At 43.8% G+C, this 20,481-nt stretch overlaps 1 protein-coding gene across 1 annotated transcript in view; it reads left to right on the forward strand.

The window, feature by feature from the left end:
- The window catches only part of plxna2 (plexin A2), a 147,705-nt gene extending 131,015 nt beyond the window's left edge, over nt 1–16,690 (forward strand). Inside the window, exons 25-31 of the mRNA XM_076097667.1 lie at nt 895–998; nt 7,684–7,783; nt 11,013–11,203; nt 11,339–11,508; nt 11,640–11,852; nt 12,115–12,265; nt 15,680–16,690. Of these exons, the coding sequence (XP_075953782.1) occupies nt 895–998; nt 7,684–7,783; nt 11,013–11,203; nt 11,339–11,508; nt 11,640–11,852; nt 12,115–12,265; nt 15,680–15,775 (1,025 nt within the window). The 3' untranslated portion in view covers nt 15,776–16,690. The remainder of the gene's footprint in view (nt 1–894; nt 999–7,683; nt 7,784–11,012; nt 11,204–11,338; nt 11,509–11,639; nt 11,853–12,114; nt 12,266–15,679) is intronic.
- Nucleotides 16,691–20,481: the final 3,791 nt, after the last annotated feature.

Genomic DNA, 20,481 nt, shown 5'->3' on the forward strand with positions numbered 1-20,481 from the left:
AGAATCTGGTTAGTTTTCTGAAGGCGAATGCCCAAAATCAGCTGATCGAGTATAATCACAGGGAGAGAGAGACGGAGATATTATGAATAAAAAGGGAGTGTAAAGAGAGTCTTCCTGTCTGAACTTCCGCGAAGCTTCATATCATTAACCCGCAACGAGGCGTCAGCCACTGCCCTCCACCAGTGCTGCTTATAGCCTCCACCTGTTTCCCCCCTGCTTCCAATTTTCTCCTTTTCAAAGGAGCTGATTTTTTCATTGACAGCATTTTCATCCTCTCTTCTCTGCTCCACTCTTCTCTTCTTTCTGACCCTGACGGGCCGACTGTGGCGTATGCTAATAGCGCGCCGTTTCCACGACACAAGTACCAATTAAGGCGTGCAGGCTGCCTGCATATACATCTTGAAATTGTTTTTGTGTAATGTTTAATTAAGATGCGTGTCAATCCAAGTCTATGAGAGGAAAGCGCTTGCCGGGAGCCGTACAAGAACGCCGGCTGCGGGTATCGACTCATCTGGGTAATGTGTGAAGAGAGCTCTCTTTGGGACTCATGTAGTCTGACGTTCCACCGACTGAAAGGTGAATGAGGTTTGAAAGAGAAGTGTTTAAAGAGTTTGTTTTGTGTGATGTGAGAACGTAGGTTTATTTTAGCACACTTCACAATTGCCTTGCAAGGTAACCGGTCCTGAAGGCGTTGAATGGAGCCCACACACCACAGTATTACCCGCATGTTCATTCAAAGCAGATGTGCGTCTTGAACACATGGTGTTTTCAAGTTGTACATGTTTAAAACGTGACACCAAACCTCTCCACAGGAAAACCAAGACAAACAACATTCTTTGTGGCAAAGTTTGCAAAGGCAGCTGTGTATAATTAAGAATGTGTCTGTGTCCTCAGAGTGGCGCCAGGGGCGAATGGCTCGTGTGGTGTTGCAGGACGAAGACATCACCACCAAGATAGAAAATGACTGGAAGAGGCTCAACACTCTGATGCACTATCAGGTAAATATACACAAAGGCTTTAGTATGATATTTACCTTAATCAACTCTCAAACTTCACTTTTCTTTTTTCAAGAAAAAGCTTATTTCAGTTCAATTTCTGCTGTTGCTTTTATTATGGAAATTATACCACATACCTTGCCAAACTTTGATGTTTTCCCGCTCTTGACTTTTAGGCTGCCAATTTTCAGCTCCTCATTTGCATGCCCTTGCCTGGTGTAATCCCAGTGACAGAATAGAGGACAATTACTGTACAGGTGGCAGGAGAGATGAACTCTCAGCATCTCAGCTGACACTTCTCCCTCCTCCCTGGAGAGAGGAAGCTGCTCCAGTCAGGAGGACAGCATCTCTCTCTCTCTCTCTCTCTCTCTCTCTCTCTCTCTCTCTGCCCCATTGACTCCTACGCTGGCAACAATTAGACCTGTTGTGACTGCCTGCTTCTGTCTCTTCACATGTAGAACCTCGATTCACACCGTGCAATTGTAGGGCCCATGGGCTTACCTGCTTCCCTCTGTTTAACGGAGAGGAAAGTGAAAGGCTAAAGAGGAGGAAAACTGAGAACAAGTTCAGTTCTGCATTTTTCAGGGAAATTTATGGCTGTTAAGGTTCTAAATGAAAAAAAGGGAGAGCAGCAGGGAGTTAGAGGAAGCCAGTGTGAGATAATAAAGAAAATAATAAAAAGGAATAAAAAAGGAACGGGCAAGGCAGAATGAGAAGGCAGCCTTCTCAGCAGGTCATGAATCTTTCGCAGCACATGCTCAGCCAGCTCTCATTAGTCAACCAAGGGGGACCATCTGCTTAAAGACTGCATGAGGCTCGGTTCTGGGCTACCTGGTCAAGAGCAGAGGCCGGGGCTGAGATGCAGCTGTGGCTGGGAGTGCTGGGGTTGGATACTTGGGTCGTGGGGCCAAGGGATGCAGCTCCATATAGGAGGTATGGTGAGGCTCAAGCCCTCATGCTGGGGGTCATTCTGAACTACTGCCCCAGCAGAGTATGCAGAATAATTTAACAGATGTAGGAGTCATTAGAAGAAGGGACACGTCATAGTGTCCTTCACCAAGGACTTGGCACCATGCGGCTTCTCTCCTCTTTGTCTTTCCTCCCTTGTCGCTCTCCTTTCTGTCCTCAACTTCGTTGTCTCCACTTTCTCAGATTTAGTTTGTTTACATTTTTTCTTACCCACTTAACATTTTTTCCTTGCCGCCCACTGACGTGCAATTCTTTTTGCCTTCATTTCCTACTCTCTCCCTCTCTTGGTCTGAGCACCTCTTCTCTGGTCTCAGCAGTGCTTTAGTGCTTGATGAAGCCGTGCAGTATGTTCCACCTCCACACCATAATGGGCTTCTCTGTTGTTGCTGTTGTTTTTTTTGCAACCCTTTGCGTCGCAGTTTGTCTGCCATCGTTAGCCAAGGGAGATGCTACGGGGAACACGGTAACGTGCGTCTCGCTGCTTCACTTATTCGTTCGCTCAATAGCAGATCTAAAGATTCCTATTGATCACGCATCTGAGGTTCCCTGCGCAGAACATAAGGCCCGACACTGTGCAACTTCAGAGGAGATGCCGGCGGGGCACCGTGGGAAAGAGAAAAGAAGGGAGGGAGCACTGAGGAATAGGACAGTTGGTGGTGGGAGAGATGAGAGTCGGATGGGACAACAGAGACACTAGGGCATCGTTACTGTTTTGATGAGCTGGCAATGGCCAGCAATGTGTGAGCTGGTGTGCTTGCGTCACACACAAGCATTGGCAGTGGCGACAGCACATCTGGCTGCCTATCACAACAAGAGAGCACAGCTCATTAAGCCCCAGAGTGAGGGAAAAGCTTCAAGGAATGGGAAGAGGTAAAGAGGTAAAGAGGACGTATTGAAAGGGCCTCTGAAATATGCAGAGTGAGACCGAGCATCACCTTGCTAATTCTCCCATAGAAGAGACACAGGGACCAGACAGAGGCATTACAATTCATAGGAATCACAGCCTCCCAAGAAACCCCATCGGGTATTTACCCTGCCACATGGGAAATAATGGTTTACATAACCTGAATATGGAAATGCGCACCTTCCTAGCTCCCTGTTACACCAACATTAAAAATATGAATGCACACATTTAAAATGAGTTCAGAGTCTTTATTCAATCTTTATTCAACTGCTTGGCGTTCACAGTCAGGGAACTCAATTCTCATCCTCCCACTCTCTCTGTTTCTGTATTTTTTACAGTCTTTGTGCATAGATCAAGATAGGGGAAGATAGCAGCACACTCAGATATGTGTTAGGTTCAAGGAACCTCTAGACTGTGGGGAAACCTCATGTAATCCATCCGCTTACCCAAAGAGAACCGGTTTCAATTATAAACAAAGCATTTAATACATCTCATGCTTTACAGTTACACCAAATATGACCTGCTCACCCCAAATAACGTTACCACCCACCCAGTGGTACAGGAGCAAGAGGCCGGAATTTCTTTATCCCCCGCCTTACATAGTTCAAAAAACCTCCCATAATGTCCGTAGTTCCTATTGGCTAAATCCAGTTGGCTCCTCCTCCTCGCAGGACCCTCGCACGGGTATGACCTGTAATTGCCTGTCTAGAAATCTATCTGTCCCTTACTCCCAACATACTATTCTTTACAGTTTAAAACATTCAATGACTGTCTTTTATGGCTTAACACTTCTATGGTAAACATTCTATATAAAGATAAAGATTTGCAACTTTTGGCAAAAACCTTCACAAGTTTCACAAGCATAGAGCTAAAGGTGCTACAAATTCTACTAAGATACACTTCTAACTACAAATCACTTGTAACTACAAATTCTAAAACACTTCTACAATTATGAATCTTCTAATTATGTATTCCAAGACACTTCTAATTATGATTTCTTATTTATGAATCATTAAACACTTCTATTATAATTTCCTAAAACATAGTTCTAAACCCAAATTTCCTACATATGCACACAGTGCCTGTGCACACACATGCAGCACATACCCGCATTGCACATGCTTATACACAGACAAACACGGGAGTTGAGATGAAAGATTTTTGAGATTGGAGAGTTTTTTGGCTGATTGCTGATTTGGATCTTTTTGTTGTTCAATCTTCCACCCCCGTCAAAGGAAAGTGTTTCATCACACCTTCTTTCTTCTCCACCTCCCCCGTCTCTGTCATCTTGAGACACGTTAGTGCAAACCTTGCTCTTGCCGGACAGCATCCGGGCAGTAAGCAGGGGTGCCACAGCCACATAAGTCACTTTGGAGAGAGGGCAGCATTAACAATCCCCATGAACAGGACGTTATAATGAAGTGAAGTTGACAGACTGTTTAGGTTATTTATGATGATTCAAATTGCAAGCAGGCCTGCATCATATTCAAAGGCAGTGCGAGAGTAATTACATTGATAATGTTTGACAAAGTGCTGATTTATGGCGGGTAGATTGTGGCTTTACCAGCATATTAATATTAGTTTGCCACATCCATTTGCAGGGACACTTGGGCAGTGTGTGTTTTGTCTGGAATATTGTTCCTAATGTGCAAATAAGTGACAGGGCAGACTGCTCCCTCTTTCACTTAGGCTGAGACTGCGTCAAAAAAAAAGTCAGTTTGGAAACTTCCATCCCCTGCTGCCTGGTGACCTCTGTCTGTCCTCTTCTCTGCGGTGAAGGAACAGGGAGAGCAGACACTGATGACCACACCAGAAGAGCCTGCCAGCTAGATCCTGTTACCAACCTTGCAGACATCACTTGGGGCATTTTTGGGCTATTTTCAAACAGCCCCAGACACAACGGATACTACTACATCGCTATCTGTTCATGAATCCAATGCTCTGTCTGTCTTTGCCCACTGGTCCCCAATGTAAATCTGAATACAGATCTCTGCCAGGTGGTAATACAGTGCTGCAAGGATGACGTATTCCTGAGGCGCTAGGCTATAAACAAACTACACCACGACCGCACGGTTTCACGTAACCACCACGAAGCCAAAGGCGGACCAGTGGTCTCATTTAGCCACCTGTTAGCAACCGCCTTTTTAAAGACGCATAAAAGCTTCAAATTTCTTGAGAGGGGTATTTCATATGGTACAAAATGTTAAATTTCTTAAGCTTGGGTTAACCACAGAACTTATTTCAGGCATCTAACCAAAAACCCATTAAAAAAAACATTGACTTTGAGACGAGGGAATTGGAAGTGCAAAAAATATTCACTAGTTTCCGTGTTTTGGGTCTTATTCCTGCGGGACTCGATGTGAAGGTTTTTAGCAGGATGATTATTGAGTAAATATTTGAGGAATAGTGTTTCCCCAATGAAAAGGAAGAGACATATTTGATTAATCCTGCGCCGCTGCAGCTGCACCCTTAATCATATCTCCAATAGCAACAACCGTAGTATTTTGTAAAAACTTTAATGACACATTTTATTGATCAAAACCCGACTTGAATTCCATTAAATTGCCAGCAGATTGGCATTTAACTTTTAGAGAGATTCACCAATGCAAGAGTTAAATTCCGTCATTACTGACGAGATGGGCACATATGTGCAGGTTGTGTGTTTCCAAGCTACTGGGCAGAGTGGACAGGTGTGATGGGCAGAGTGGACAGGTGTGATAAGCATCATGATCTCGGGGCACGAGTACAGCTGAGATGGGACACGGAGGGGGAACAGGCTGGGACCAGGGCTGTGGTTTGTGTGGAGAGGGCTGAGAAAAGAAAGATAGGGGCTGACCACACTCTGCTGTCTGGTTCGGCTCTGCACCGTCTAATGGAAGGTCTTATCACAGGCAGGGCCCACAGTCCTTATCACACCTGCCCACTATCAGCCCCACACTGGATTATCCCTGAAGGGCGAATCTGCACGCCTTCAATCATTTACTCTATCACAAGGACCCATCTCTGCTGTATATCCTCTCTGTCAGCCTTGAAAAAATAAAAAGCAGAGAGAAAGAGATGGAGGGAGGCATAAAGGGAAGGGTGGCAGAGAAGCTATTTCATGCTCCCCAGAGAAAATGTATCACATGAATAGCAGGTGAAACGTCACGGAAGTCTACACTGTTGGTGTATCAGAGTTGGTCCGTGCATCATCAGTCTAGAGGAGCCTATAGTATGGAGATGCCTTAGAAATTAGGTTTAGGAAAGCAGAGACAGATGAGAAGGAGGTGAGGTGAGAGATAGAAGGGTCAAAGATGGTGGTCGTGGATAGGGGGAGGGGGTTAGGAAGACAGAGTTGCATCTTTTAAGAGGATTCCTTCAGATTCCATTTCCAGTTTCAAGTGTCTCTCCTGCGAGGACAGTAGAGGCCAGATGGCAACTCCAACTAATAGTGCAGGCAAGAGTGGGGGAAGAAAAGGGTGAGGACCAGACTGAGGGAGGATGAGAGGCGGTTGGGTTTAGAGAGCAAACAGAGGGACTCTGTAAATGCTCATCCCGACATCCACTAGCTTATTCTCCAACAAGGGATGGGAAGGAGCCAATTTCCTCTTAAGCAAATGAAAAGAATACATTTCTGTTCTTATGTAGATTATTTGAGGTATTTTTCCTGGCATTTGCCTTTTGTTTATATCTTCACTGGAGATTCGTCAGTTTTCTTTCTTCGGTAGGTCTGAAGCAGAAATCCTTCCTTGGGGTGGGCTGTAAATGCCAGCCAACAAGCTGTTTGTTGTTTTGGCTTTCAGAAAAAAAACACAAGTTGTGTTTGCTATGTTTTCATTTTTTGTAAAACAGGGTTGTGCTGGCGTACAAACAGTGGTTTATTTAATTAGATATCTTTTGCATCGTGGCTTTGAGTGTGCGACTATCTTTCCTTCACATTTGAATCTCCACCGTGGTCAGCACTGGTGTGAGTTCCCCCTCTTTCTCATAGTACAAACAGTGGTATGGTTTTAAAAATGTATTATAGTTAAACTGCCATCTCGTGAATAATTAAATACACTGTTAGACTGATGAAGGATCTCTGTTAAGAAGTGTCTTAAAAACTGTTCTTTTTATTGTCGTTTTTCTCAGTTTTTCTCAGCTTATCTAAAGTGACATCACACAGGGCCAAGAGCCCTTTGTAAATACAAACCACAGGGGGGGGATGAACCCCAGTGTCTGTCTATTGTTCATGACACCCAATCTTTTACACAGATGCTTCACATCGTCTTTCTCTTTGACTCTGACTCCGTGCTGCTCTAATGCTATTATTATACCTGCGCACCCCATTTTCTTTAAGGGTGAGAAGTGTACACGAGATGTGACATTCAGCATTTCAGTCTTTGTCTCTCTCTTTCTGACAGTCTCTCTTTCCCTTTTCCGCCTGCTCTCACTCTCCCTTTCACTCCCTCTTAGCGTCTTATCCCTGTTCCAAAGCTTACATCATGTCTCTGATGTTTGTGAAGGGGATGACAATGACAGTCATGTTGAGTACAGCCATCATGCAGCCACAGCACTCTGCTCTGCTGAAAGAAAGCCACGGGGCTGTGGTAGAGAACAGCAGGGAACACAGATATGACAGGAAGGGATGGGTTGCGCAGGGGTTTTGGGATGTGTTTTGTTTACGGGATTATTGACTAAGGGCCTTACATTCCTTCATGTAATCTACCCCTTTACTATGACATTTTTCATAGAAAACTCTTCAGAATTAACACCCATACTCCGTTCTAATTTAAAATGTTAAAAATGAGCATTATGATACCAGCAGATTCATGTTATATGTGTCTCTTCTCACAGGTGTCAGACCGCTGCATTGTGGCTTTGGTGCCCAAACAGACCTCATCATACAACATCCCTTCCTCAGCCAGCATATCCCGCAGCTCCATCAGCAGATATGGTGAGTCAGTAGACCAGATTGCTCTTTTCGTACCCTTGTTGTGACATTGACGACATTAATTGCAAAATGCTAAATGTAATCAACAGTTAATTCCATGCAAATGTAATCTTGTTGTTCTCGTTGCCTCAACTTTTTTATAGTAGTTGTTTCAGATATGAACAAAGCCAAATCCACTTTCCCCGAAGCCATGGTCAGCTCTGTTTGGAGCAGCTTTTCTTTTTGCTGCAGAGGGGCTTGTTTGTTTTTTTGCAGCCTTTTTCTCTCTCCAACTGTGTGTGCTGCAGTTTCCTTTGCAGTTCGGGGCCAGTCTCTGTTGGATGGTCCAGTAATGAAGAGACTAGAGAGAGAAAGAGTAGAAGCGGAGGAGAGAGGGAGCGATAAAGCTGTTGTTTGATTTTAAAGCCGTGATATTATTATAATGTAGATGCATTCTATGCAGGACACAGTGGGCTACTACAGTAGCTGCCTGCACACTTGCACCCGCTTGTAGTTTTGTGCTGATGAGTGCAAAATGTGGTCCCATGCCAGACACTCACAGCAGCACGAGGCAACGTGTGATTGCTAATTATTCTGTGTGAATGATACTTCACAGAAACATGAAAAAAGAAAAGTGAGCATGGCCAATTATCAGGATTGGAGATAGAAAATGAACACTGCCTTTAAACTGCCTAACACAGAAACAGAGCTAATCCTTCCAAGCAATTACAAGTCTTATTTAGGATTGTATACCTGTGGATACTTTGTGTATCCTTCAGTGTATGTGTTTTTAAAATAATATGGAATGACAATTATCTATGATGACCTTAGGTCCAACATTACAGTGCGTTACTCTCTTTTAAACAGATGATAGAGGACCAAAGTGTAAACAAGTATACCTACACCATTGTAACAAAAGGGAGGAACCCTTATCTGCATCATGTTGTTATTTTAATATCATATCTTTATTGGCCCGCTGCTTCTGGAGTTCTGCACCTACATCATTACTCTCAAATATCTCAGGCCGTGGTTAACACGAGCCATCTTTTCATCCCATCATGCCAGGATGCATAATTTCCCACACGGGAGTTCCCCACCTCTGGAGCAGGAGCTTTTGCTGACTAAATTAGAGGTGTTTATGTGTTTATCACCAAATTAGCAAAGCTTTTTTTAGCAGCTATTCTTCAATAAAACACTACTGATACAGCAAGAAAGGAAGATTAAGCTGTAGAAGTAATGGGGGGGCTTTTATTGTGAAGACTTTATAGGAAATTAAGTGTATTTATCACCAAATAAGCGGAGCTTTGTCAGCGGCTATTCTCGAATAAAATCAAGTCTACTCTTACTGAAGGGAGGAAGAGTAAGCAGCAATAATGAAGGGGGACTTTTGTTGTGAAGACTTTATAGGAAATGTAATGGGTTTATCTGATCACTATCCGGTCGGGCAGGTCGTATGGAGGTGTAAGTGTGGACACACAAATGCAGACACAGCTGAGTTCCAATCTGACGCATCCGGTCACAAAAGTCGTATTGAAAAGACAAGTGTAGCCGCGTCCTTATCCACAAGGGATATTCTAATCCGTCATGAAATTGCAATGAGCTGCTGCGGCTGGTGGCTGCTGAGAGGCTGTGCTCTCTTGCATTCTTTTCTTAATTTTGACTTTGTGTGTGCGAGTGCTCCATCACCGGAGTTGGACGTGCATGGCATAGGAAGCAGAGGCTCTGCTGGCGCCTGCCCGTCCCTCATCAATCATGGGTTGGCACAGCAGGCACAGCTGCACCTCGACACCTGCTGATGGATTCATACCAATTTCAGGTTCAACACTTAGCATCTTGACTCAATTTTAAAGCCCCCGTCCCACCGACCCCTCCTCGAGCCTTAAAATCTGCCAGAACACATTCCCCTACTGTCCAGGAGCTGAGGGCTGCAGCAGAAGTGAGCTGCTCGTCCCAGCTTAGTGTTAGGAGAGTTGGGAGAGAAGGCTGAGGGTGCCGGAAGGATGGAGGGGATGAGGAAAAACCAGAGCGGTAAAAACCAGTGACTGGATTAAGATGAGATTTGGGACCTCAATCCACCCTGCACACAAGCACATATATTCAGCCCTCCTAACTCAGGCCCTGGTCCCTAGTGGCCACTGCAGAGGCGCAGGTTAGTGTTATATGAAAGGTGTAAGTGGCTGTATCGGCAGCAAAAAGCTTTGTTGTTCAGCTTGGCCTTTGAAGCCGGGTCAGATTCTCATTGAGATCCTCAGATCCTGAATCTCTAGAGAGCCCGCTGTCGGGAGTAGATGCCGGCTAATTAGGGGAACTGAAACCAGCATCATTCAGACGGAGTGAATAGCTAGGAGGCAGGAACAGAGGAGCAGAGACGAGGACGATGTACTGTATGGATGAAGGAGAGTGGCTTCGCTGCTTAACGAATTAGAGATCTTTTGATGCATTGATTAGAGTGTGATAGGGACATTTTTCGACATGCCGTTGGTACAATGTGGCAGCGAAGAGCCAATTATGAGTGCCTTTAAGAAGAGCCAGACACAACCTTGTCTCAGTCAGTGAGGCAGGGATTATATAAAGAGGGAAATGAAGAGAAAAATGAGTTTACAACTTCCCCTCTCATTTATTACTTGCTGTTGAAATTATCCACCACAGCAATTTCCTTTACAGCACAGCTTAAGTCCTTTTCACACCAGGGGTGTTTTTGTCATGCAAATAATCTGCACGTCAGCAAATTTGACAAAGTACTAGATTCACTCTGTCCGTTCCTACCTTTCACAATAAAAGCCTTAGACATACAGTATACAGAACACTGGTTACCAGAGGGAACTCTAATTCACTCAGAGCATTTGGCTTGAATTAAATTCAATAAAATAGCTTACAGTAGCTTAAGTTATACAAGAATTTACCTCAGACCGACTGCCAGACTCTGCTCTGGGTCAATAGGATCCTGGTAGTTTGTCCTCTGCCTGTGCAAATCTATTAAAACTTTTTGTTGAAAAGGTGTTGCAACTGTTGCATATTTGCATCGCTGCCAGTATGTATAGTTTTGATGCAAAAAAATTCGCAGCCATGTATTCCACATTTTTGTGTTGTTTATTCATCCCGCCCCCGGTGTGTAAAGGCCTTTAGAGCAGAGGTGGAACATGGAAGATTCAGCTTTGTAATGCGTTACAAAGGAGTGATGGAAATGAGAGAGAGGCTGTGTCATTTAGGATTACTGACAATTCTGTATCTGTTTTTTTTTGTCCCTGGACAGACTCTTCATTCCGCTACACGGGCAGTCCCGACAGCCTCCGCTCACGTGCCCCCATGATAACCCCTGATCTAGAAAGTGGTGTGAAGGTGTGGCACTTGGTGAAGAACCACGAACACGGAGACCAGAAGGAAGGAGACCGCGGTAGCAAGATGGTCTCTGAGATTTATCTGACCAGGCTGCTAGCTACCAAGGTAAGATATTCTCCCATACATCAGCGTGAGCACACGTTCAGTTATCTTTTCATGACATTACTGCATTCTGGCTGCTTTAGTGTTGTCTCCCGTTGCCCACAAATTGCTCATCTCTGTGTACTCTCCTTTTCCCAGGGTACTTTACAAAAATTTGTCGACGATCTGTTTGAGACGTTGTTCAGCACAGTTCACCGAGGGAGCACTCTTCCCCTCGCCATCAAATACATGTTTGACTTCCTGGATGAGCAGGCGGACAAACATGACATTCATGACACAGATGTACGTCACACGTGGAAAAGCAACTGGTAAGGGCCTTTTTTCATCAAAAGTAATTTCACATGCAGGAGATCCTCACGCCATGGCATACGGTGAAGCAATCCGTTGTCTTGTGAGATCACTCTTCTCTTACTTATTCTTTTTGTCTCCATCTTTCCAGCCTTCCATTGCGTTTCTGGGTGAACGTGATCAAGAACCCGCAGTTCGTGTTTGACATCCATAAGAGCAGCATCACGGACGCCTGCCTGTCTGTAGTAGCTCAGACTTTTATGGATTCTTGCTCCACTTCGGAGCACCGCCTGGGCAAAGACTCTCCATCCAATAAGCTACTCTACGCTAAAGATATCCCCAATTACAAGAGCTGGGTAGAGAGGTACGAGCGTTATACGCCCATCTGTCACATCTTTTTTTGTATCCTCTTACAATAAAATCTGGGATACTTGGGGCAATTGATTCATAATTCTCTTTCTTCATGCCTACACTTCTGAATCAGATTATGTAAAAGCCTTTTGTCAGCGTCTATTACCAGAGATTCATTGTTCGTAAAAGTGATATTATGGCAAGAAAATGTGACTATATAAAGAATTTATGAGTGAGTGCCTGCGAGTGATGCCAAGTGTTGCCCCTTGTCTCAGGTACTACGCTGACATCAACCGGCTGCCAGCCATCAGTGACCAGGACATGAATGCCTATTTGGCAGAACAGGCCAGACTCCACTCCACAGAGTTTAACATGATCAGCGCTCTCAATGAGATCTACTCTTACATCAGCAAGTACAGTGAGGAGGTAAGTGATGCTTACATAAACGCATGGACACGCACATGCACGCCTAACATAAGCACAATTCTTTTTTTTTTTATGCATTCTGGAAGAATCACTACGGTTCGTGCTATTTACGATGGGGATGCATCGATCCAACTTTTTCCGTCCCGATAGCGTTACCTGGACTTCGGGTGCCGGCCGACACAGAGTACCGAGCCAATACAAGGGTTTAATTAATAAGTTGTACACCTCACTGTGTGGAAGTGACTGGGATCATTCCTTTATGTGTAAGGCCACATCATGCATGACTCATTAACTAGAATTACAATTCAAAATGCAGCCAAAAAACTGGTCAAAAACAAATAGAAATGAATATTCTGGTATATAATGTATCTATCTATAATGTATCTAATCAGCTATGTGAGTCAGTATCGTCCCAGTATCGGTATTGGTGCCTCCCTAATTTATTAGGTCCAGTTTTGTACAAAATATCCTGAGCACGATTGGCATAGGAGTGTTTAAAATAACTATTTTACAGCACCAAAGAAAGAGAGGATGGGAAATATGTTTTCCTAATTAAATTTGATATGACATTTAGCTCTGTATTCTATTGAAACGTCATCCGTATCAGCACCATCTCCATCCTCCATCTGCTCTGCGTTAAGCTTCTGCTGCGCTGTTCTGTAATCTCTGTTTCTCTATTTTCTCCCTCCCGCTCTCGCCTTTTTCATAAATAGTATAAATTCCTACAAGTATATTATAATAAATGTATACAAAAGAATGTTTTTGCATAATTATTTCTGCGCAGCATCATTTCTTTTCTGAGCTTGGTGATCTCAGATAAATCCCTCCTCTCTGAACTACATACTGAGCACCTTCACTTGAAGATTTCACCTGGAGGGCTGTCCCAGGTCTGATTGCGTAATGAGCTGCTGCCTTAGAAAATCAGCTGCTAATTACAGGCAGATTGCCAGCGCAAATTGAACAAAAGACGTGCAGCAAATTTGCCCCCACACTTAAAATATACGTTTATCTTGCCCTTGGTGTTCCCAGACTATTCATAACTGGCAAAGGTTAGTGAGGTCAGCTCAGAGTCTTCAGTAGACTTCCCCAAAGCCTAGAGGTCTAGAGAGACCTGCGCTTAACAAGGCAGTGTGTCTGATCTGCAGAGCAGACAGTAAATGTCTACAAGCTCTCAGCATGCTGCTCCGTCCTTTCGTCTGTGCTGAGTTAGAGTGGACTATCTGTTATATATGGCTCTCATGAGCGGAATCGTAGGCAACACACACACACACACACACACACAGGCACTGTCAGATCACAGGAAGCATAAAAAAGGAGGGAGGACGATGGGGAAGGAGGAGAAAGAGATTGCATTTATGGAGACATTCTGCTTCTAATGTCAGCTCCTCCTCTGGGAAGCATTAGCCCGACCTTTATGTTGGACCACAGTATCTCTCTCTCTCTCTCGCTCTTATTTTCTCTGTCCCTCCTTCCTGTACTTCCTTTTCTCTTTACCTATTATCCAGTCAGCTTCCCCTTTGCTCTCCATGAATCTCATCCACCCACTTTTGCTGCCTCTGCAGTTGTAGCTGTCTGATGCCCACATGCGTCGAGACATATGCACACTCACACTCATTTTGCACACATGCGCTCTACACACATGTACCCCATCAATCCTGCAGTATCTGCCGTCTCCCCGAGTGCAGTGTGTAAAAACCTCAGCTAGCATTAACGGTTCTTCATTCTAACTCAGCCCTTCACAAAGGGCTGACCAGGCCAGAGCTGCATGGATTTTGGGAGATGGCAGTGGAAGCTGCACCTGCATACAGTGCTACAGATTAATAATAGATTGCTATCGGCGCCCAATGAGGAGGAGGAACCACTCTGCCTGTAGCTGCCAAGCCTTTAAGAGCACTTAAGCAGATGAGCGGAAGACGGTAGGCGTTCTGACGGATACTGTGTTCTGCAATACGGCAGCCAGCAAGCAAAGGTTTGACATGCTATGCAAAAAAAACGGAAAAAATCATGTCGGCAACAACAATGTTGCTGAAATTTTTTCCAGACAACAAGCAGTCAGTCAACTTTTACTGCAAGGGGGTGGAGCTACCGACCCACCAAAAACAAACCTCTGAAAACTGAAAGTGTGGTTCTCATTGACTGAAGGACACCTAAATGACATTGAGCTCACTTGACACTACATGCTTTGTAAAATCTTTCAAAGCACATAAATAGACACAGCACTGTTTTCTTTAGGTTGGCAAAATGCTCGTCCAAACCAGATATTTTATCAGTAAGAATGATATATCATTATGATATATGCCCGTGCCTTTGCTGAGCACCTGAGTGACCCTAAGTATAAATAAATGAGTAAAGGCAAAAAGAAATTCGGTGATTAATTAAAGTGTGTTCAACATGAATAGATGGTGCATTGTGGGCGACAGTTTTTCTCCCACATTCATTTATTATTTATCTCTTTACCTCAGAATATTTGAAATGACTTTGCATAAGAGGGGTCAATTAATTATATTTGTTTAAATCATGAATTATTGAGTGAAACACTGCAAAACAGTCTAATGTAGTTTAATGTGAAATGGATCTACAGTTGCAAACTAGAAACCTTATATTGAAAGAAAAGCTCCGGCCCTTGGACACAGACATCCATATCAAACGTGATGACGACATGGCCCATATTGTAGTATTTTTTGCTGTTTTATATTCATATTAAAGGCCTTTGCCATGTGTGTTGCTGCCACTCTGACATGGATTCATCCTGACAAGGCAGACACTAGATGAGAGAACGAAGAGGTGGAGAGCCTGTCTGAATTCCTTTTGAACCCGACTTGACAAATGCCAAATTTACAAGAAATGGGCTCAGAAGATAAAACGGGAAAGGCTAATACACAAATATTCTCCATGTCGTCAAAGTCAAAGTTAGTGATGTAATTCCTTTCTTCTCTTTCATGTGACTTGCCTATGCAAACCTAAAAGACCAAGCGCTACTCTGTGGGGAAACACACAGTTTTCTAATAAACGTTATCAGCTCTCATAACCAACAATCTATTTTTATGTGTCCGCTCTGCGACAGCAGTGGCTGGAGGCATTATGTTTTCAGGCGATCCATCTCTCTGTCAGTGTCGCCGGCGAGGACGCATTATCTTTTGGGGTTGTCTGTCCATCCCATTCTCGTGATATCTCAGGAACACCTTGAGCAAAGTTCTTCAAATTTGGCACAAACGTCCACTTGGACTCAGGTTTTTGGCCATGATTCAATAACTCATATGCTAATGTCACACAACTGTCTAATGGGATAAAATCATGAAGTGATGACATTTTGGACAAATGTGGATGTAAACTGCAACTTGACTGGTTGGTCGAGGCAAACAACAGCCAGACGGTAATTCTAGTTTGTTGACCGTAGTCTTTTCTTCTCTTCAGATCACAGCAGCCCTGGAGCAGGATGAACAGGCGAGGAAGCAGAAGTTGGCCTACAAGGTGGAGCAGCTCATCTCTGCCATGTCGCTCGAGAGCTGAGAGTGACCGCCACTCAAAGAGAGAGAGAGAGAGAGGACGAGAGAGACAGGACCACAGTCTCCACAGAGCCTCCCAAAACGGTCCCGAATTACTTACCTCTCATCGTGGGAGCTACAACCACGAACCAGACCTGGGACCTCTCTGCATCCAAAGCCGGACCGACATACAGCTGCTTTAGTTTGTAATTCTCTCACCTCCTTGCTCCTTCAATGATGGCACCAGCTAAGGGCCCACAGACTAAGATAGAGGCCCTGCAGCTGGAGCTAATAATGGCATCTGCAGAGAAGGCAACAACATGGCTTGTATTTATTTTTTTTATTTTTTTTTGTCTCCGTTTCTCTCAGTTTGACAGGAAATTGTATGTTTTGTGTGTGTGTGTGTGTGTGTGCGTGTGTATGTGTGCGTGCATGAGCGTGTGTTTGTGTCGTGCTGAGGAAGACTCCTGCAAGACGGTGAGAGCAAATGGAGGAACAAATTTATTCCCCACCCAGACAGAAAGTCACATTTGAGTGTGAAACGGAGACAAAAAAAAAAAGGCGAGAAGCAGAGGAGCAGATCTCATGTTGGACAGCTGAGTTTGCATTCAGATTTTCTCAGATTTTATTTTTGTACTTGTACATTTGAATATTATCAGTTGCAGTTGAAAAGAATCCACCCAGGATCCCATACGTGTTGTTGTATAAAGACATTAAGAGTGCAACACTCCATCAGCGTAGTGCGGTAGTGAAACGGGCCGTGGCCCATGTCTTCTCTCACTCCTTCCCTTCTTGGACTGATGCTTCACGTGACTCGGACAAAACCCTCTGCTTTTTATCCAATCAGAAGTGTACAGGAAAACATGAAACTTGTGCTCATCATCGGGAGAGTCAACGGAACTCCGCTCGTGGTGGTCACAGTTCAGCCGGCATGCTTGCACCTAAACTGAGGGTGACGGAGATGACCTTAAATCAGCATCAATCTGGTGTCCAAGGCTTTTTTTTTCAGCAGTTAGGTCATCTGTGTATGTACCGGCTGATACTGGCCAATCAGTGTATGTGAATGTACAAATGTTTTTAGTTTGTTTGTTTGTATGTCTATTTGAGTTTTGCAAACAGAAAGGGGCTCGGTGGAAGCGAGCTCCATAGATATTTGCAGTAGCTCATCAAGTGAACAACTCCATTTGTCCGTCCTGGCCCCAGCCCATCCAGCTGCTTCCCAAACTTTATTTACCCCAAATCACTTTTCTGCTAGAGGAGAGTGTGTATCGTCTGCATTGTGGCCGTCGCTGCTGTGACTCCGCTGCTCATACGCCACAGTGTGTGCAGCTTGCAGTTAGTAGGAACCAGACAAGAGCAATTGGTCTCTGTAGGCTGAAACTCTCATTTATATAACCACAGTGTGTATCTCTTTGGGAACTTGATCAACTTTATGTGTACTTGTCATGCATGCTATCACACATCAGAAGTGTTCTAAGGGTCCATCTTTGATTTTATCAAGTGCCAATGAGTCCTGCCAGCTCTAGTTGGCCCGTTGAGGTGTTAGCTGATGGGAGTTTTTTTTACCCGACCACCACCCGTGTCCTCACACAGACAATAAGACGTCTAGCTCCGTGGGTTTAGTTTGAACAAGTGCCAAAAGATCCTGTTGTTTCAAATTGTTCACTAACGTGTCAAAAATCGGTTCATGCTTTACAGAGGGAGCAAAGCTCTCGAAGCTCTCACGTTGGAGTGTAGAGCCGGTCAAAGCTGAGGCTCTTATAACTGGAATGGTGAGTTTTGTGAAAGGTACGGAACATAAGCAGCAGAAAAGGGATCTGGGAATGAGGAAAAAAAACATGAAAGACATAAAAAACGAGTATGTTTCGTGTTGTGTGGGTGCGTCTCCTGACTTAAACCAAAACGTCTCAAGTTAAAAGGTTGATGTAACCTTTCAACCTTCTAGCTGGATGACAACAAACTGTAGATTGCATCCTCTGGATACGTCATTTAATTTTGTTTCTGGGATATATGTTTGCTTGTTGTTTACATCAAGTACTTGAAAATAGGTAGTATTATAGGTTTGCACAGTATACTGCAATTGTGTGTGTTGAGAGCATGATAAACACCAGTAGTGGGTGAAAGGTGCTTCTTTTCTCTGTGGCCTTAGATACCCACCTGCTTAGTGTTCCTGATCTTATTAGTCCTCGACTCGAGCACAGTCCTTTCAGTGCTTTGGGAGCCACATGGTTTTTCAGTGATACCCAGCACTGGCACTCTGCTGAGAACTGTCTTAGCGAGATAAAGTAAAAGTAAAGGTGAAGAGGCTACAGCCTGGCTCAGGCAGACACTGCCTCGCTCAGCACTCGGCTCGCCTGAGCCGTTTGAAGAGAAGTGTTGAGAAATGAGGAGAGAGGGAGAGGTCGAAAGAGAGAGAGAGAGAGAGAGAGAGAGAACCCCTTTAGCTCTAGTTTCCTGCTCCGGCTTTGAAGCTGCTCTTTGATCTGAGTCAGTTGTGTGCACAGTGTGATCAGAAGATGGAAAGAAGAAAAAAACATCAAACTAACATGCAAGGAGAAATGTTGGATGAGGTGATGATTGACATGTTATTCCTGTGTTCGGCCAGTGGGGGCAGAGTAGTATTTTGGTCCGTAATCTGAAAAAGCACCTTCTCGCTCCCTAACTTCCTAATACACATCAATAGGTACACAGTGGCGCAAATATACAGTACATACACAAAACATAAAGCTTCTTCCTATTGATTAAGGTGTCTTCCCAATTTCAGCATATAGAATTGTATCCTCCTCATACCTCACATTGCTTGTATGGAGTAATGCTTTTTATCATTTTAACAGGACCTAAATGCCTTTTCCTTTTTGCAAGGGATGAAACAATGTATGTTCATTAGAGTATTTCCAACCCTTACACGAGCTCCCCTGTATTCAGAATTGTGACTAACGTAATCAGAGGCACACAAATTGGTTGAAAGTGGCTTTGATTTTTCTCTCAGAGATCATTCATATCAGGATGTTTCCTTTTGTCTTGTGTGAGATTTGTGCATGCATTTTAATTCATGCTTTAGTTCTGCTCGGTATTCCATATCGATCCACGCCATCGTTAGTCGAACTGCAATTCTTCCCGAAAGCCCATCTGTGCACATCTTGCATCACAGCTGAATGCACCTTTTTTTTTCTTTTGTGAAAGAGATTTTTTTGTCACCAGATATAGCTTGTCTCCATGCTGTACACTCATTTCTGAGTTTTAAATTCAGTTTGACTTGAGAAGAGAAAAATTTGTTTACTCTTTCTGCAGCGCAGAATCCCAATTGACTGCCAGTTGTGTGAGATATAGATAGATTGTCTTAAACACAACCTCTTTTCAGCTCAAGCTAATTGCTAATTGAAGATGCTTTGTGCACTTTTTTTTTTTTTTTTGCTCTCGGTGTCATGTGTTGCCGAAGAGATGGTGTTGTGGTTTTTAGACTGGCACGTGTCATTCCTTATACAAAACAAAGCATTTAATCAGCATTTTGTTTGCTTCTTGGCATTAGACAGAGTAATTGAAATCCTGACCAATGTATTACTCTCAAGTCGAAATATCACAAAATATAAAATGAGTATCCTTCCATTTTAAACACATTGTAAACAAACCCTTTGTAGACACTGGAGTTCTGTAAAATAGTAATTACTGGCGATGACGATGACGATGATAATAATAATGGCTGTCTGTTCTTCTTGTTTTATAAAAGTGTTGTGAAAATTGTAAGAAACTTAAAGTATTTAAAAAAGGTTGTTCTCTTGTTTTTTTATTTGCTTTGATTTTGTTATGATAATATATTATTGTGTACCTATTGTAAATATGAAGCACACCTATTTTGCAAGCCAAGGATTCACTTTGTACTGTTGTTATATATAAATAAACTTTGCTGGTTAAAAATTGCATAGAGCCGAAATCTGTATTCGTGTCTTTTTGTGGAGCAACCACCCAAATTGGATAAATAGAGACGACAGAATCATAACCAGTTCCCACAATGCTTTGGGGAATGTAAACAGGAAGTGTAATGTTTACAAAGATTCAGCATGAAACACGTGCTACAACTTCAGCACCGCATTTTTGGACGACACTTTGTAATCGTGTGCCGAATTAACTAAGTATTTACATTGCGCCCATGGATTTATGCCTACAGACAAACATTACTGGATTAGTTTGATACTGAAGAAAGGTTCAAATGTGATCATTCTCGAGCAAGATGGAGAGTTTTTGTTTACGTCTGTGTGTGTTGACATTTGGCTGAGTGATGACTCAGAGGAGATCATGCATGGCCTGGTCTCAAATAGCCTGCTGTTACTCATGATCGTATTGATCAGCAGGGCCAAACCACAATAACTAAATTCCCGTTGTTTTTTTGGAACACACCCGTCCCTTTCATCTCTCGCAGTATATTATTTGCCTCACGCCTCTCCCTCCCCGGGCCTCACAGTTTGAAATCCTCTCTCCGAAGGTGATGCCAATTTCGGCCTCTGTCAGACACATCCCCAGACCCCCCGCAGCGTTCAGGCGCCAGGAGACACAGGCCATCTCTCTTCCCCATCGCCTGGCTTCATCCTGCATTTCCCACTCACTTCCTTCCTGGCCAACGGCTAACAGAATAGCCCGTGGCTATAACACGCTGAAATGCGGCCGTTTTGTCCGTAGTGCAAGTCTGTTAGCGCACACTGGCGCTCGGCTTCTTTGCGCCTCCACAGGGGCTGC

Source organism: Anarhichas minor, unplaced genomic scaffold, assembly GCF_050575085.1.
Source record: "Anarhichas minor isolate MPS153535 unplaced genomic scaffold, ASM5057508v1 ptg000003l, whole genome shotgun sequence".
Classification (NCBI taxonomy): domain Eukaryota; kingdom Metazoa; phylum Chordata; class Actinopteri; order Perciformes; family Anarhichadidae; genus Anarhichas; species Anarhichas minor.